The following is a 16,321-nucleotide window of genomic DNA, read 5'->3' as shown; positions in this document are numbered from 1 at the left end:
CTCCCTGCCGTCAAACCCGCTCCGCGCGTCCCCACCGCCTCTCTTTCCGGGTCTTCCGCCCGGCTGCTCGAGGCAGGGCTGTGGCAAAGCCCCGCCTCCGCATCCCGCCGGACCCGCAAGGGGTCACTTTCCTCAAGTGTTAGGCTGGCTGTGGGCCGAGCTGGCTCTAAAAGTCCTTTGCTCGGGATCGCCAGCCCTAGTCCCCGCCCCTCCCCCGCCTCCGGGCTGGGCGCCCCCTCCGCTCGTTCAGTTCTGCTCACCGCCCGGGACAATCCTCGCCTTGTCTAAGGCCCGGCATCTCGAGTTTTCTGTAACCTCCGGGTACGATTTTTTTTCCCCAGGGCGGAGCCCCAACCCGGCTCCTCCTAGCTGCGGGCCGCACAGCAGCCCCCATCCTTTTTCCCAGAGCCCCTCTCCGGAGTTGGGGTCCAGGCGCACAGCCAGAGCCCGGTGCGGGCCTGTGTGCCGCTCGGCCAGCTCCCCGTCATGGCCTCGGGCCCGGGACTCCGGCTCCTGCTGCTACTGCTGCTACTGCTGTCGCCGCCTCCTGAGGCCTCGGCTTCAAATCGTCCCCGGGGCAGCGACCCTGTCAACCCAGGTGAGAACCCCGGGAGGGGCGAGTGGCGCCAGGCTGACCCCGGGGAGAGGGTCGAGGCCGGCCTCTTCCACTCCCAGCGGGCTCCCTAGGGCCGAATCACAGGGCCCCTCGCCCACTCCTGGCTCTGAACTGTTTCCACCCTCCCCATGGGAACTGACCCCGAATTTCTGGGTGTTACTCCCATCCCGCTTTCACTGGAGTCAAGTTTCCCTGGGTTGGAAGAGTTTAAGAGGGAATGCGGAAAAGAGGTGAGGAACAGGAGCAGAGTCAGAGGGAGGGCAAGGGGGCCTGCGGTGAGTGGAGTGCGCGGGGCAGCGAGCTGGGCGAGTGGGTCCTGAGTGCCAATTCCTGGCTGGTGACAGAGAAGCTGCTGGTGATCACCGTGGCCACAGGCGAGACAGAAGGATACCGGCGTTTCCTGCGGTCAGCGGAGTTTTTCAACTACACTGTGCGGGTGAGGAGAGGAACACCCTCGTGGCCTCTAGAAGGGGTGGGGGTGGGGTCTAGCCTAGGAGTGGGCTGAGGGCTGGATGCCTGGGACCCCACGGTGAGCCTGGTCAGGGCGGTGGGACCACCTGGCCGCCTGAGCCCCTCCCTGGCATTCTGGGTCTCCTCCACAGACCCTGGGCCTGGGACAGGAGTGGCGAGGGGGCGATGTAGCCCGAACGGTTGGTGGAGGACAGAAGGTCAGGTGGCTAAAGAAGGAAATGGAGAAATATGCAGACAGGGAAGATATGGTCATCATGTTTGTGGACAGGTAAAGGGGCTGGGGCTGGGGAGAAAGAAGAGGGGTGGACAGAAAGAGGGGGTGAGGATACTGAGGTTCCTAGTGGCTGTCCTGCTCATCCTCCCCTTCCTCCCCCAGCTACGATGTGATTCTGGCTGGCAGCCCCTCGGAGCTGCTGAAGAAGTTTGTCCAGAGTGGCAGCCGCCTGCTCTTCTCTGCAGAGGGCTTCTGCTGGCCCGAGTGGGGGCTGGCGGAGCAGTACCCTGAGGTGGGCACGGGGAAGCGCTTCCTCAACTCTGGTGGTGAGTGGCAGAGTGTCCAAAAGCGGTGGGGCATGGAGTGTTCCAGGTGCCTGAGGGCTTGGAGACGGAGTGGGGACAGGTCCTGGGACCCTGGGAATCTTGGAGTCAGCACCTCCCCTCCCCCCACCCAGGATTCATTGGCTTCGCCCCCGCTATCCACCAAATCGTCCGCCAGTGGAAGTACAAAGATGACGATGACGATCAGCTCTTCTACACTCGGCTCTACCTGGACCCAGGACTGAGGGTAGGGAGGGGCAGAGGAGGGGTCCCGACTTGAAGCTCTGGAGGTGGCGGGCCTCTCAGGCTGAATGGGAGGGAAGGGGTAAAGAGGCTTCTTGAAAGACATAAAGAGAAAAGAGTGGGAAATGATATCCCACCCCCTCTTTAATTAACTGCCCCATCTCATCCCATCCAGGAGAAACTCAGCCTTAATCTGGATCATAAATCGCAGATCTTTCAGAACCTCAACGGGGCTTTAGGTGAGGAAAAGGCAATCAGAAGGGGTGATGGGAGGCTGCTGGGGGTCCTGAATGTGGGAGGGGCTCCTGGAGAACTGGGGTGATCTTCAGCTCACCTCGTTGTTAACTTCATCAAATGTCAGAATGGCTGATAGAGTTAGTTGCACTGTGCTAAATAGTAACAGAAGCAGCAGTTGTCGTACCTAATGTCTGTTTGACATACTGTGTGGCAAGACTCTGGGCCAGGGCTTTACTTCTGTAATTTCATTTAACACAACAATTCTACAAAGGGCGGGTCTGTGGTTATCCACCTGTTACAGATGGGGAAACTGCCTCCTTGAGGGGCCAGTGACTTGCCCAGGTCGCACAGGTAGTAAGTGGTGGGGTGCCCCAGGGTGGCAGCAGCCTGGTCAGTGCCCTCGGAGAGAGAAGGTGTCCCATCCCTGCCCCATGGGTCACAGTCCTTCATCCTCTAGAGAAGCTGGGCAGCCCCCCACCACCATATTTAGAAGCACGTGCTGTTTGGCAGCTTTGGGGGAAAGGGAGTCTGAAGCCTGGCCTTTCTTCCCCAGATGAGGTGGTTTTAAAGTTTGGTCGGAATCGCGTGCGTATCCGGAATGTGGCCTATGACACACTTCCTGTTGTGGTCCATGGGAATGGCCCCACTAAGGTGCCCCAGTTGCTTATACCCTCAGCCCCAGCCCCAGTCAGTCCTGGCCGCACAGCCCCTGCCCCAGACCTCGCCCCAGCCCCCAGGTTCCTCCAGCCCTTCCAAGTAGTGAGTCCTCCCCAGCCCCAGAAGCACAGGTGCTGGGATGGCCACCGCTCCCCATCCTGCCCTGTCCCCTGCCTGTCTGCCCCACTTCCCTCACCTCTGGCCCTGGACTCCTCAGCCTCAGCTTCTCACCGTCTCTCCCAACAGCTCCAGCTGAATTACCTGGGAAACTACGTCCCCAATGGCTGGACTCCTGAGGGAGGCTGTGGGTTCTGCGACCAGGACCGGAGGCCACTCCCGGGGGGGCAGGTGAGGAGGGGGTGCCAGCGTGGGTGGGAGAGCGCTTGGAAGCAGGGGGTGCAGGGAGGTCATTCCAAGGGCAAAGGCCCTGGAGACCCGCAAACCTGCCAGGGTTGTGGAGGACAGACTGGCGGGCTTTCCTCTGAGCCCCATCACGTTGTATCTTCCAGACTCCCCCCCGGGTGCTCCTGGCAGTGTTCGTGGAACAACCTAGCCCGTTCCTGCCCCGCTTCCTCCAGCGGCTGCTGCTCCTGGACTATCCGCCCAACAGGGTCACCCTCTTCCTGCACAACAACGTGAGACACCCCGACTGACAGCCTCTCCCTCCCAAGGGACCCCACCCCTGCTCTCATCAGAACTCCCACTCCCTATCCCAGACTCCTTCCTGCACCCTTTCCGCTCACCTCCTTCCCCGCTCCTGTCCCTCAGGCACCATCTTTTCTGCCCTCTCAGTCTCCCCATCTCCCCCTTCTCCCCCCCGCCATCTCCAGGAGGTGTACCACGAGCCCCACATTGCTGACTCCTGGCCCCAGCTGCAGGACCACTTCTCAGCTGTGAAGCTGGTGGGGCCCGAGGAGGGCCTGACACCAGGCGAGGCCAGGGACATGGCCATGTGAGTGAGCCTTGGGCGGGTGTTGCGGGGGAGGGGTGAAAGCAGTGGGGGAGGAGCTGCCACCCACTGCACGCCCCTTTCCCTCTCCTTCCCCATCCAGCCTCTCCTCGGCCTCCACAGTGGCGCACTCCCAGCCACTACGTGTGCTGTCCCTCCCTTGCCCCGCACAGATGGAAGAATCTGGGGGTCCTGGGGGAGGAGGCACAGAGGCCTCGGCCTCCCCCTTTCCCGCCCTCCCCTTCCCCCCCAGTCTTGTTCTCCCTCCTGTCCTCTTGCTGGTGCTTCTACCCACTTTCCTCCTCTTCTCAGCGCGTAGGGGGAGTTCCACCCACTCTACAGTCCCCTCTCCCCACCACCTGCTCCGTTTCAGCTCACCTGTCTGTTGGTCTGTCACCTCCAGGGACACTTGCCGGCAGGACCCCAAGTGTGAATTCTACTTCAGCCTGGACGCAGACGCGGTCATCAGCAACCCGCAGACCCTGCGCATCCTCATCGAAGAGAACAGGTCACTCACCTGGTTCGGCCAGAGGGCCCCCAAATAGTCCCCAGGGAACCCCCACCTCCTCCCCTGGGCGTGGGGCACAACTCCACCCGGCCCTCACCTCTGCTCGTCCACAGGAAGGTGATAGCGCCCATGCTGTCCCGCCACGGGAAGCTGTGGTCCAATTTCTGGGGAGCCCTGAGCCCCGATGAGTACTACGCGCGCTCCGAGGATTACGTGGAGCTGGTGCAGCGGAAGCGAGTGTGAGTCCTGAAGCCCCGCCCCTGCCCCTACCTGGGCCCTCGGAGAGCCCTGCCTCCTGCCCCAGAGCCCCAGTCTTGGGGGTCCAGTGGCCACCCATAAGACGCGCTGGGGGCTGTGGGCAGGGACTGACCGTGCAGCGGGGCATGAGAGGGTTGCGACCAACAGGGCTTGACAGGGGAAGCCAGTGGGACCTAGCAGCTCATAGCCCTCGAGGGAAGGGGCCCCTGGGAGGAACAGGGCAGGATTGTGGGGCTCGCCCACCTAGCTGACCCCGGTGTGGGTGCCTCCAGGGGCGTGTGGAATGTGCCCTACATATCCCAGGCCTATGTGATCCGCGGGGAGACCCTGAGGACGGAGCTGCCCCAGAGGGAGGTGTTCTCAGGCAGTGACACTGACCCAGACATGGCCTTCTGCAAGAGCCTGCGGGATAAGGTGAGTGGGCCTGAGGGCTCGAGGCGGGGCAAGGCCCTTGTTCCCTGTCACCCTTCTCACACCCTCCCCCCATGCCAGGGCATCTTTCTCCACCTCAGCAATCAGCATGAATTTGGGCGCCTCCTGGCCACTTCCCGGTATGACACAGACCACCTGCACCCTGACCTCTGGCAGATCTTCGACAACCCCCTGGTGAGTAGGCGGCCCCTCGCTCAGAAGGTAGTTTCCCCTCCTTCACTAAAGGAGGATGCCCCAGACCCACCGCACGTGCATGCGCGCTGTGCAGGCTCTCCTATTGCCTGGGGAGGGGGCTTCCTGGGTGGGAGCAGATGGAATGAAGAGGGCCCGGGTCAAGGTGCACCTCCCCCCATCCCCCAGGACTGGAAGGAGCAGTATATTCACGAGAACTACAGCCGGGCCCTGGAAGGGGAGGGATTCGTGGAACAGGTGAGCCCCACTCAGGACCCCGACCCATCGCATGGCCATCACCCCCTGGGTCCACCGCCTGGATTAGTGGTGCCCTAGGGTTTTCTGCTCAGACAAGATGAGGGCAAAGGCTGAGCAGATAGGCCTGCAGCCCCCATCCTGGCATTAATCAGGGTGGTCCTCTCTTGCCTGTTGGGTATATTGGTGTATGGGTGAAATGATACTTTTTTTTTTTTTTTTTAAAGAAGATGTTGGGGGTAGGAGTTTATTAATTAATTAATTAATTTTTGCTGTGTTGGGTCTTTGTTTCTGTGCGAGGGCTTTCTCTGGTTGTGGCAAGCGGGGCCACTCTTCATCGCGGTGCGCGGGCCTCTCACTATCGCGGCCTCTCTTGTTGGGGAGCACAGGCTCCAGACGCGCGCAGGCTCAGTAGTTGTGGCTCACGGGCCTAGTTGCTCCGCGGCATGTGGGATCCTCCCAGACCAGGGTTCGAACCGTGTCCCCTGCATTAGCAGGCAGATTCTCAACCACTGTGCCACCAGGGAAGCCCTGAAATGATACTTTTTTTTTTTTTTTTTTTTGCTTGTTTTGCCGTACGCGGGCCTCTCGCTGTTGTGGCCTCTCCCGTTGTGGAGCACAGGCTCTGGACGCGCAGGCTCAGCGGCCATGGCTCACGGGCCCAGCCGCTCCGCGGCATGCGGGATCTTCCCAGACAGGGGCATGAACCCATGTCCCCTGCCTCGGCAGGCGGACTCTCAACCACTGCGCCACCAGGGAAGCCCTGAAATGATACTTTTTAAGACGAGTTTGAAAACCACTGTCCCAGAACCTGGGGCTCCAGGACCCCAGTGCCATTTGCGCCATGTTTTCAGCACTGCTCCCAGCTTCTCTGGCCCAGTGCCTCCTGACCCATCGCCACACTCAGATCCCCATGCCTGCAGATTCTCTCATCTCCTGGCTTTCCTTTCTGCTCCCTGCTTTCTCTCCCTTCCTTTGGCTGCCTGTCCACTCCCCGAGCATGACCCAGCCCTGCTGTTCTTGCCCTGCCCTGCCCATCCTCAGCCCTGCCCCGACGTGTACTGGTTTCCTCTGCTGTCTGAGCAAATGTGTGATGAGCTGGTGGAGGAAATGGAGCACTACGGCCAGTGGTCAGGAGGCCGGCATGAGGTGAGGGGCTGGGGCAGGGGGGAGGGGGGACCCCAGGAGGAGGGAGGTGAAACTTCCCTGATTGAGGGAAAATGGAATCCAAAGAGTGGGAGCAAAGAGGGGTCCCCAAGGGGGAGGGGCCCACAGGAGGCACAACTGTATTCATTCATTCATCCATTCGTTCAAGAAATACTTACGGGGTGGGTCCTAGATGCCAGCCCCTGACCTGGGTGGTGCAGGTCGAGCTCTGCCCTCCTGGGTCTCACCTGCTGTCAGCAACAGCAGCAACCCAGCTTCTAAAGGCTGTGATGGGCAGCCCAGGTGCTGCAGGAGCCTCAGGAGGGACCCTTGACCCAGACGTGGGGGGACCGAGGGGCTTCACAGAAGAGGTGACATCTTAGCTGACACTTAGAGGACAGGAGGAGTGAGTCAAGCTAAGAAGTGGTCGAGACTTCCAGACAGAGGGAGTATAGGCTTTAAGGCCTGGGAGCAAGAGGAGGGGGAGGCTGGCACTGCCCTATCGGCTCAGTGCCCACTGCCCACAGGACTCAAGGCTGGCTGGAGGCTACGAGAACGTGCCCACCGTGGACATCCACATGAAGCAGGTGGGCTATGAGGACCAGTGGCTGCAGCTGCTGAGGACGTACGTGGGGCCCATGACTGAGAGCCTGTTCCCCGGCTACCACACCAAGGTGGGCCGCTGCACTCGCCACCCCTGCACCTCCGCCTTCCCACACCCCGTCCGGGTTGGACGTCTCCACACGATGCCTTTTTGGCCCCCGTGGTGTTTGGGGCCCCATAAAGTGAGATCCTACAGGAGGGCAGCCCGCAGTTACCAGTGAGAACCCCTCCCCTTCCCCGGACCTGGTGGCCACCCCTCCAGCCTCTCCTCCCGTGGCCCCACAGACCCGGGCGGTGATGAACTTTGTGGTCCGCTACCGGCCAGATGAGCAGCCCTCTCTGCGGCCACATCACGACTCATCTACCTTCACCCTCAATGTTGCCCTCAACCACAAGGGCCTGGATTATGAGGTGAGTCCCTACTGCCCTCCACTTCAGGGCGCCCCCAGGGCCCCTCCCCACACGCAGGACCCTGTGTCCCGCCCCCTCACAATCCCTACACACACCCCTCAGTCACCTCCCTCCCTCTTGTCTGCCTTCTTTATATTTCTCAGTGACTTTGTGGGTATCCTCTTCTGGACCCCTTCCGGGCTGGCAGCCTCACCCTTTCTCCTGGGTCTCCCATCTGCTGATGCCCAAACCTCCTGTGTCCTCCCTCCCTGATTCCCCCGGTCGGGCTCTCCCCGCTCTGTCAGCCCGCCGCCCAGTCCCCACTTCCGCTCACTCTGCACTCCTGGCCCTTCTCATCTTCCCAGGGAGGTGGCTGCCGCTTCCTGCGCTATGACTGTGTGGTGTCGTCCCCCCGGAAGGGCTGGGGGCTCCTGCACCCTGGCCGCCTCACCCACTACCACGAGGGGCTGCCCACCACTCGGGGCACTCGCTACATCATGGTGTCCTTTGTCGACCCCTGACACTCCACCACTCTGCCCAAGCTTCCCTGCCATTGTGCCTTCTTGTGCCCCCCTCCTCGGAGGGGGTCTGTCCGGCTCCTCGCCTCCTGGGTGTATGTTCCGTGTGCCTGGGACTGAATGTGTCGCCTCGCTCCCTACCACACGGCCCTCAGGAAGCTCAGGGAGCCCCCTTGCTCCACCCCTCAGCCCCCAAGAGTTCCCGGGGAGAGGGCTTCTGGGTGTTCACCACGTGATAAATTATTGTTTTTCAGTCTCCCTCTCAATAAAAGAGGATTTGTAATTCTTGAGTCCATTTATTCTTTCATCCACCTGTGGACCCTCTATCCCTCCCGCCACCCAGTGTAGAGGGGAGACCCAGGGTTTTCCAGAGGAAAAGAACAGAGAAGAAGAAAAGGCGGAAACATGATTTGAGAGCAGAGTGGGAGCCTGGAAGCTTCCCTGCCTCCCATGTCTAACTCCCTGTCATTGCCAGAGCTGGGGGAGGACATGAGGAGGGCCAGACCGAAAGAAGGACTTCCCTTCTTGGGCTAAGGTGAGAACCACCCATCCCCACCCCCGCAAAGCCCCCAAGCTCTCCTCCCTGATTCTCTCCTCACCTGATGGCATCTTCTCCAGTGCATGACGTGTGGGGTGGCACAGCCCTAAGCTGGGCTCCAGGGACATTGCTGGGGAAGTAAGTCCCCCTGGGGGCGTGTGTTCTTTGAGGGAAGACAGGCTGGAACCTTACTGTGGCTTCTTCCATCTAAGCTGTTAGGTGGAATCAGGAGAGGGGAATCCTGAGGGTCAGCCCAGGAAAGCTTCCTGGAAGAGGGGCGATGGGAAGCAGCCTTGAAAAAGACAAGACCGGGGACTTTTTTTTTTTTACCGGGACTTCTAGTGGTCCAGTGGTTAGGACTCCTGGCTTGCACTGCAGGGACCATGGGTTCCACCCCTGGTGAGGGAACTAAGATCCCACAAGGCAAGGTGCAGCCAAAAAAAACCAGAAACAAGTGACGTTCCCTGACCTGGAAAAAGTGCTGGCTCTGCAGGCCTCTGGTCAATATTAAACAGGGCCACGGTCACAGTGAGGACTGGCCCCAGCCCACTGGAGGGTGTGCCCACAGATCAGTGGGCTCTCTCTTGGAGGGGTTCCCCAATCCGTAGCCTTTCCCATAAAGCCCTTCCCTCTGGAGGTCTCCCCACAGAGGCCTAAGCTACTCCTTAGGGAATATATCCTCCTGCAGGTCACCTACCGTTCAGGGGCCAGGCCCGGGTGACAAATGGGGAGCTCTGCTCTTCAGGGTACACACACATGGCAACCCCTGCCGGCCCAGACCTCTCCCAGCCCTGCTCCTAACAGGGAGCCAGTCCTGACCTCCACAAAGTCAGACACCTTCCTCACCCCGAGGCTCCAAGCCACAGACCTGGTCTTTCCTTTTGGTCCTACTGGTCACAGCCCTGTGAGCCCAAATAGTGGTTAACCCTTCCATGCCGGGGTTCACAATGCTCCAATGTGCAGGTCAGCAGCAGGGGCGGAAGCGAGGGCAGAATCCAGGCCAGGGATCAGGACCAGTGGGTTGGGTCAAAGAAGGTACGCTTTGGGCTTCCCTGGTGGCGCAGTGGTTGAGAGTCCGCCTGCCGATGCAGGGGACACGGGTTCGTGCCCTGGTCCAGGAGGATCCCACATGCCGCGGAGCGACTGGGCCTGTGAGCCATGGCCGCTGAGCCTGCGCGTCCGGCAACGGGAGAGGCCACAACAGTGAGAGGCCCGCGTACCGCAAAAAAAAAAAAAAAAAAAAAAGAAGGTACACTTCACAGCCATGGTGGCCCCTGAGTGACTCCCCTCTGCATCCTCCTCCAGCCACCTCTTCCGGGGCCTCCAAGTGTTTGCCATCCTGCAATGGGTCTTCCCCTTTTGGGGGCTCACTGAGTCCCTGAAGACCTGAGGAGCTCTGTGCCTGGCACTCTGCTTCCCCATCCCAGTACGGGAGGGAGGGAGGCAGGGCAGGCGTCTGTGGGGTGGGGTCCTTCAATGAGGGAGAAAGATGTAGATTGGTCAGATGGGCCTGAAACCATGGAACAGGGAAGGGGGCAAACGGGGGACCTGGGACTCGAACCTCTGGATCCTGAGTCCCCACAACACCCCACGCACCACCACCACCTCCTGCCCAGGTGTGCCTGGCTGCCTCGCTCCTTGTATTCCTGGGCCGGGTCTGGATCCTAGCGGTCCTCGACCTGGTCTGGCTCCATGGAGATAGAAACACACCTGGGGCAGGGGGCCGCTGCTCTGCCTGGGTCCGCAACCGGGCCATCCGGAGACATATCCGTGACCACCTCCCCATCTCGCCAAGGCACTCGGGAACGGTGCGCTGGCTGGGAGCAGGGCTTCAGAATGGACTCTCGGGACCTTCACCCCCAAAGTCCAATGTCAGCTCCCCAGTGGGGTGTGCACCCTCTGTCCCCCAGCTGGTTAAAACCGCAGATCCGGATCCCTCCTGGAACTACCTCTTTGGCTTCCACCCTCACGGAGTCCTGGTCAGCGGGGCCTGCAGCAACTTCTGCACAGAGACCACTGGCTTCTCTCACCTCTTCCCTCACCTCCAGCCCCACCTGCTCACAGTCCCCTGTTGGTTCCAGCTCCCTGACTTCCGGGACTACATCATGTGTGCTGGTGAGGAGAGCGCTGGGTCTCAGGAGCCCCATTCCCTGCTGTCACCTCCTACCTGCCCTCCTCCCGCATGCCGGCACTTGGTCCCACCTCAACTTACTTTCCCAGAGCCCTGCGCCCTCTTTTCTGGAAGAATCAGGCGTCAGGTCCCCCGGCCTCCGCCCTCTCTCGCAGGATCAGTGTCCTCGGACAAGGCCAGCACCTCCTATCTCTTGTCCCTGCCCGGGGGCCTCCTGGCCGTGGGAGGGCCCCTGGAGGCGTGGGAGGCAAAGCCCGGAGCGCTGAGCTTGCGAATCCGGAATCAGAAGAGATTTGTCGGGCTTCCCTGGTGGCGCAGTGCTTGAGAGTCCGCCTGCCAGATGCAGGGGACACGGGTTCGTGCCCGGGTCTGGGAGGATCCCACATGGGCCGTGGCCGCTGGGCCTGCGCGTCCGGAGCGTGTGCTCCGCAACTGGAGAGGCCACAACAGTGAGAGGCCCGCGTATCGTAAAAAAAAAAAAAAAAAAGAAGAGATTTGTCAAGTTGGCGCTGGAAGAGGGCAGCGCTGCCCGGGAGGGAGCGCAGCGCGCGCCGGGCAGGGTCCGGAGTCAGTTGCTACCCCAGGGCCTCCCTGGTGCCAGTCTTCTTTTTCGGGGAGAACTAGCTCATCCAGCAGTTTCCTAACCCGCCGGGCTCATGGGTGCGAAGGACAGAGGAAGCGCTGCAGCCACTGCTGAGAGTGGCCCTGCCGCTGTTCCACGGCCCTCGGGGCCTCCTCGTGCCCTTCCGCACGCCCATCCACACCGTCGGCGAGCCCCGGCCTCTAACCGCTCCGCTATCCGGCCCGCCCGCCTGCTCCTCCCGGGCTGAAGGCCCCTGCACCCTCCCCGCGCCGGGAGGTGAAGGTCCCCCGGGTTGGGGCCTGAAATCCTGGATTCCGGCCATGCCCCCAGGCTGCCTTTGGCAACCGCGCCAGCCCTGAACTCTGTCCCAGTTAATCGCGGCGAGCGCGAAGGTGACCTGCGGGCGGCTGCTAGCGACCACCCCTCTGGCCTCCTGTTCCGCCCTCAGTGGGGGCCCCGATACCGGCGCAGGTGGACGCGCAGCACGAGGTCTACTTGGAGCGGCTGTTGAAAGAGCACATGGCGCGCTCTGTCGTCCCCGCCGACAGGCACCTCCCCCCACCTAGACGCGCCGCCGGTCCCCACCGGTGCCCTCGGTGACTGCGGGTGGGGACTGAAATTAAAGGTGGGTACAGACCTGCGGTGTGTGTGTGTTTGTACTTAGCGGGGCAAGTCCGCGCGCCTGGCCGGGCCTCGGAGGGGACCAGACACTCCCGGAGACCCGCAAACACACCCGGGGCGCGCGTCCAGGATCTGCTGGCCGCACTCGAGATCAAAGAGTCTCGGCTGGGACCCAGTCGGTGGGCTCTCCGGTTTCTTCTGCGACCGCTCCCCACAACGATTCCTAATACACGCGGGGGTGGACCTCCATCGCACGGCCCCTACCCCAGCTCCCAGCCCCGCCCAGCGGCCAGCCCAGACCTACCGTCTGGAGTTCAAAGATCAGTGTGTGAAGACCTGTGGCGCTCCGGATCCCAAGGTCTCCCCATCCGCACAGCCCTCTACAAGCAACCCTGGGAGGCCCCAGGGGCGTGGGCACTCAGACGAGAAAGGCTTCCCCGGCTCGTACCGAAATCTTCATCGTTTGTCCTCCGGGTCCTGGAGCCCTGCTGGCAGAAGGGGAGCGAATGGGAGTCTCCACAGCCCCGCCGCCCTCCCGCAGTATGAAAACCCTGAAGAAGCAGCGGCTAGAAGTCCTGAGCGCCTACTATACTGAGCGCCTACTGCTACGTGCTCACTTTCCTCTTCACGGGTGAGTGGTGCCCGGGGTCCACTGGGGAAGGAGGCAAGGGGGAGTGTGGGGGGAGAAAGGCTGGAGCCCCACCTGCCAGGATGTCCGAGGACCAAGGGAGGGGGAAGGAGCCAGAGGTCCAGCTGGGAGATGGCCAGTGATCTCATTGGTGAGGGTGTAGGGGAGGAGCCCCCCGAGTTTCAAAAGCTAGTTCATTTTTCTTTCTCATGTTTCCCCCAGGCCCCTTCTGTTCCCTTCTTCTCTTCCTCCTCTTCACGTCGCTCTGGTATTTCTCTGTTCTCTACTTGGTATGGTTCTTCCTGGACCGGGACACACACCCCGCCCCCCAGGTGAGCACTAAACAAGGACCCAAGTAGTGAGAGGTGATAAATGGTGCCTCCAGGAATTCTCCCACCCTTATCTGTCTGCCCAAGGAGGAAGGCGTTCTGAGTGGATGAGGAACTGGACCACTGGAAGCACCTAAGGGATTATTTCCCCATTAAGGCAACAGGTCACCCTCCAAGGAGATGCTCTGGTTCCTCCCTTTCCCCTATGTACCCCACCTACTCACTCCTCCCTATGCTGGAGTCTGAGCCCCCCAGCTGCCTAAGTTCAGGCAATGGGGGAGGGGTGGGATGGTGTACCAGAGGGGGCCCCTTGTACCCTTGACCCCATCGTAGGACCTTGAACTCTAACCCTAAGTTAAGTCTGTTGGTGTGGAGGGAATTCTGTTCAGCTGGTATCCTGCTGTCTATGCTTTCTTCCCCTCATCCTGCCCACTGCCCCCAAAACTGGTGAAAACAGTAGAGCTGCCCCCTGACCAGAACTACCTGCTGGTCACTCACCCACATGGGATCATGGCCATGGGAATCCTCTGTAACTTCTCCACTGAGAGCTCCAGCTTCTCCCAGCAGTTCCCCAGGCTTCGGCCCTTGACGGCCATGCTGAATGGCCTCTTCCATTTCCCAGTCTACCGAGACTACCTTCTATCCTTTGGTGAGTCTTGAGCTAAGGGGAGGAGGCAGCCACCCCCCAACCACCCCCCCACAGTGGCCCCCATCCACCATTCAGCCCAGGGACCTGGCTTGAACATTGGCCAGGCTCACAGTGGGCGTCGGTGAATGGCTTTGGAGCAAGTGTCCTGCATCCTTGCTGGGAGAGGTGCTGTAGGGCACACTGACATGGGCACAGGGGTAGGGGAGCTTGGAAGGAAAGGGATGGGGGGCCCACCCTTCCTAGGCTAAAGGGTGGGGTAAGGCACTAGGGAGTCAAGGACGGGGTAGTGACTGTTCCCACACCTCCTCGTGCCTGCAGGAGGATGTTCCAGGAATGGCCAGAGCCTGGGTTTTATTCTGTCGCAGCCTCAGGTCGGGCAGGCTGTGGTCGTCCTGGTTAGGGGGCCCACGGGTCCCTGTATGCCATCCCAGGGGAGCACTGCCTCACTGTCCAGAATCGGAAATGCTTTGTCTGCCTGGCACGGAGGCATGGGTGAGTGGGTGCCCAGGGGTGCTGCCTTGAATTCTCAGAAGTCACAGTGCGTCTGGGGGTCTACACTCTCTGTCCTTACACACCCGCACCCCTGTAGGTGGGCCTGTGTGTTCCCAGAGCTTACACTGTGACCACACCTAGAGGGCGCTCTTGCCCCTTTAGTGTTTCCTCTGTGCCAAGCACCGGTGCCAGTTTCTCAGGCTTCCTCCCAGGTGGAGAGAGACAGGATCACAGTGCAAGTCACAGGACCCCGGGGCTCAGACGCCCTTGGTTCACATTCTTTTATGACACTCTCTCAAAGGCAAATGCTTGCACTCTTCCTTACTTGTGAAATAGGGTTAATACCTACCTGGCCACCATGTTGCAGTTGTAGACTGTATGAGAAGATGTATATAGGAAGGCCCAGTACACAGTCTTTCCTCAAGAAATGTAAATCCCTCTTTCAGATCTCTTTTGTAGCCACTGTCATTTGCTTCAAATGGCCTTGGGAAGTGGAATCATGTGAGGGAGGAATTTGGGGCACTCCTTGAGACACTGATCTGACCACCCATCTTCTCTCTTGCCGCCCCTTCCCAGCACTTCTCTGGTGCCCGTGTACTCCTCTGGGGAGAATGATATCTTCAGAGTTAAGGCTTTTGCCCCAGACTCATGGCAGCATCTGTGCTAGAAGATGCTGGGCTTCAAGAAGCTCCTGGGCTTTTCTCCTTGCATCTTCTGGGGCTGTGGTCTCTTCTCAGCCAACTCCTGGGGCCTGGTGCCCTTCTCCAGGCCCATGACCACTGTGGGTGAGTGCCCGTCTCCAGGGAAGAAGGCTGCCATCAGCTTCATGAGCAGCACCTCACCTGTGTCTCCCCTCTCCCCTCAGTGGGCTGCCCCATCCCGGTGCCCCAGTGTCTCCGGCCCACCGAGGAACAGGTGGACCACTCTCACATGCTCTACATGAAGGCTCTGGAGCAACTGTTTGATGAGCACAAGGAAAGCTGTGGTGTCCCAGCTTCCACTCGCCCCACCTTCATCTAGCCCCGGCCTTACCCCTCCCCCCACACTCACCAGCCCCACCAGCCTCTGATCCCAGTGCCCTGAGACCCCCACCTACTGCCATGCTACTGCGCCAATAAAAGGTAGTTCTCTCACACCACTACTTCATAGAATCGGATGCCCACCATCGGATTCTCAGCTCCACCAGCAACTGACTGTAGCCTTATCCAAGTCACTTAAGCTTTTTAAACCTCAGTTTCCTCCTTATAACATGGGGCTACCTACTTCAGAGTTGCAGGGTTTCTAATTTTTATTGAAATACAGCACAGAGAAGTGCACAGATCACAAGGGCACGGCTTGATTTTTCATCCACTGAACATACACGGGGTTGTCCTGGGAAGTGAATGAGACGTACTCAGGCTCATGGGACAGCTGCACTGGCGTCCTTGTGTGTGGATTGAGGAGAACTGTCAGCCATCGTCTTCCCACCCATCTCTACCCTTGGATTTCTCTGCTGGGTGGGTGCCCACTCACCCAGGATGGAGCCAGGAGGAAACATCTGGAAGCCTTTTCAGAGAAAGAAGAGAGGGGTCAGCACTTAGATGGGCTGGGCTGGAGACAAGCCTTTTGAATGGGTAGAGGAGTCGACCCAGCAGGCTGGAGGAGGTTAGGGTCGGTTAGAGAATCTTTACAGCTGTTTCGGAAGCTCCAGCCCCTGACAGTGAGAATCCCACTGGGTCAGACTTCAGCCCTGCGCCCAGGGCTATCCCCACTCACCTGCCACCCATGCAGACCCTAATGTGGGCTCTTCTACAGACCTATTTCTGGTCATTCTTCCAGAGCTCCAGCCCCAGTGGGTCCTTCCCTACTGCTAGTCCCTGCAGCCCTGAAAAGCAACCCATCTGTAGACAAAACACAGCATCTGCGTATCCAAGGAGCTTAATATTCTGCACTGCCTGCTGCCACCAGACATTATCATTCCCCGGTAACATGCTAGGGATGCCAGAATCACCTTCACCTCCTTCCTCTCTCCCCACCTTCCAGAACCCCAGTCACACTTCCTGGCCTCCTGTCTTCTAAGTGCTTCTTAGCTTCTTCTCTTACTCCAGGCCCCCATCCCTCCCGTGGACGTCCTCTGGGACCACTCCTCAGAGAGTAGGGGTCTTGCCTCTCATCTCCCATCTAACACCTTCTCACGCTGGCAAGATGCTCTCCCTAAAACACTGTTTTCATCATGTCATTCCTCCTGTTCACTGGGACCGGGTCCTCATTGTCAGAAGGTGTGAACTCCTCAGCACAGCATTTGAGGCACCTCACAAACAGAGCCCTACCCTGTAGACACACAGGGTTACCAGACACACAAAAGTGCTGTCTGCTTTTG

At 60.0% G+C, this 16,321-nt stretch overlaps 2 protein-coding genes and 1 pseudogene across 4 annotated transcripts; all 3 read left to right on the top strand.

The window, feature by feature from the left end:
• The first annotated feature begins 108 nt into the window (after positions 1–108).
• On the top strand, positions 109–8,274 carry PLOD3 (procollagen-lysine,2-oxoglutarate 5-dioxygenase 3). Of its 2 annotated transcripts, XM_082643575.1 has the most exons (19): positions 111–598; positions 961–1,052; positions 1,219–1,355; positions 1,464–1,627; positions 1,759–1,871; positions 2,043–2,106; positions 2,658–2,755; positions 3,008–3,109; positions 3,271–3,396; positions 3,592–3,713; positions 4,114–4,218; positions 4,332–4,457; positions 4,749–4,890; positions 4,969–5,082; positions 5,269–5,337; positions 6,379–6,483; positions 7,008–7,154; positions 7,369–7,494; positions 7,839–8,274. In XM_082643575.1, the coding sequence occupies exons 1-19, from the start codon at positions 487–489 to the stop codon at positions 7,992–7,994; spliced, it is 2,220 nt and encodes a 739-aa protein (XP_082499701.1). In that variant the 5' UTR covers positions 111–486; the 3' UTR covers positions 7,995–8,274. The 2 variants fall into 2 exon arrangements, with proteins under 2 accessions (XP_082499700.1, XP_082499701.1); XM_082643574.1 differs by having other exon boundaries at positions 109–598; positions 4,749–5,082.
• A 338-nt stretch (positions 8,275–8,612) lies between these two features.
• Positions 8,613–11,754, top strand: LOC309816734 (2-acylglycerol O-acyltransferase 2-A-like; annotated as a pseudogene). Its single transcript has 7 exons — positions 8,613–8,617; positions 9,334–9,433; positions 10,146–10,337; positions 10,440–10,644; positions 10,816–10,969; positions 11,245–11,519; positions 11,615–11,754. The product of its transcript is annotated as a 2-acylglycerol O-acyltransferase 2-A-like (transcript).
• An 8-nt stretch (positions 11,755–11,762) lies between these two features.
• On the top strand, positions 11,763–14,982 carry MOGAT3 (monoacylglycerol O-acyltransferase 3; the record flags this gene model as incomplete). Its single annotated transcript, XM_082644516.1, is given in 11 exon segments — positions 11,763–11,839; positions 12,461–12,495; positions 12,715–12,824; positions 12,905–12,941; positions 12,944–12,978; positions 13,197–13,470; positions 13,789–13,866; positions 13,869–13,962; positions 14,539–14,626; positions 14,630–14,747; positions 14,828–14,982. Coding segments are annotated over 11 exon segments (1,101 nt in total).
• Positions 14,983–16,321: the final 1,339 nt, after the last annotated feature.

Source organism: Mesoplodon mirus, assembly GCF_964341445.2.
Source record: "Mesoplodon mirus genome assembly, chromosome: 15".
In the NCBI taxonomy this organism is placed as follows: domain Eukaryota; kingdom Metazoa; phylum Chordata; class Mammalia; order Artiodactyla; family Ziphiidae; genus Mesoplodon; species Mesoplodon mirus.
Note: the sequence above shows the minus strand (reverse complement) of the source record. Positions and strands in the feature narration are given on the sequence as shown.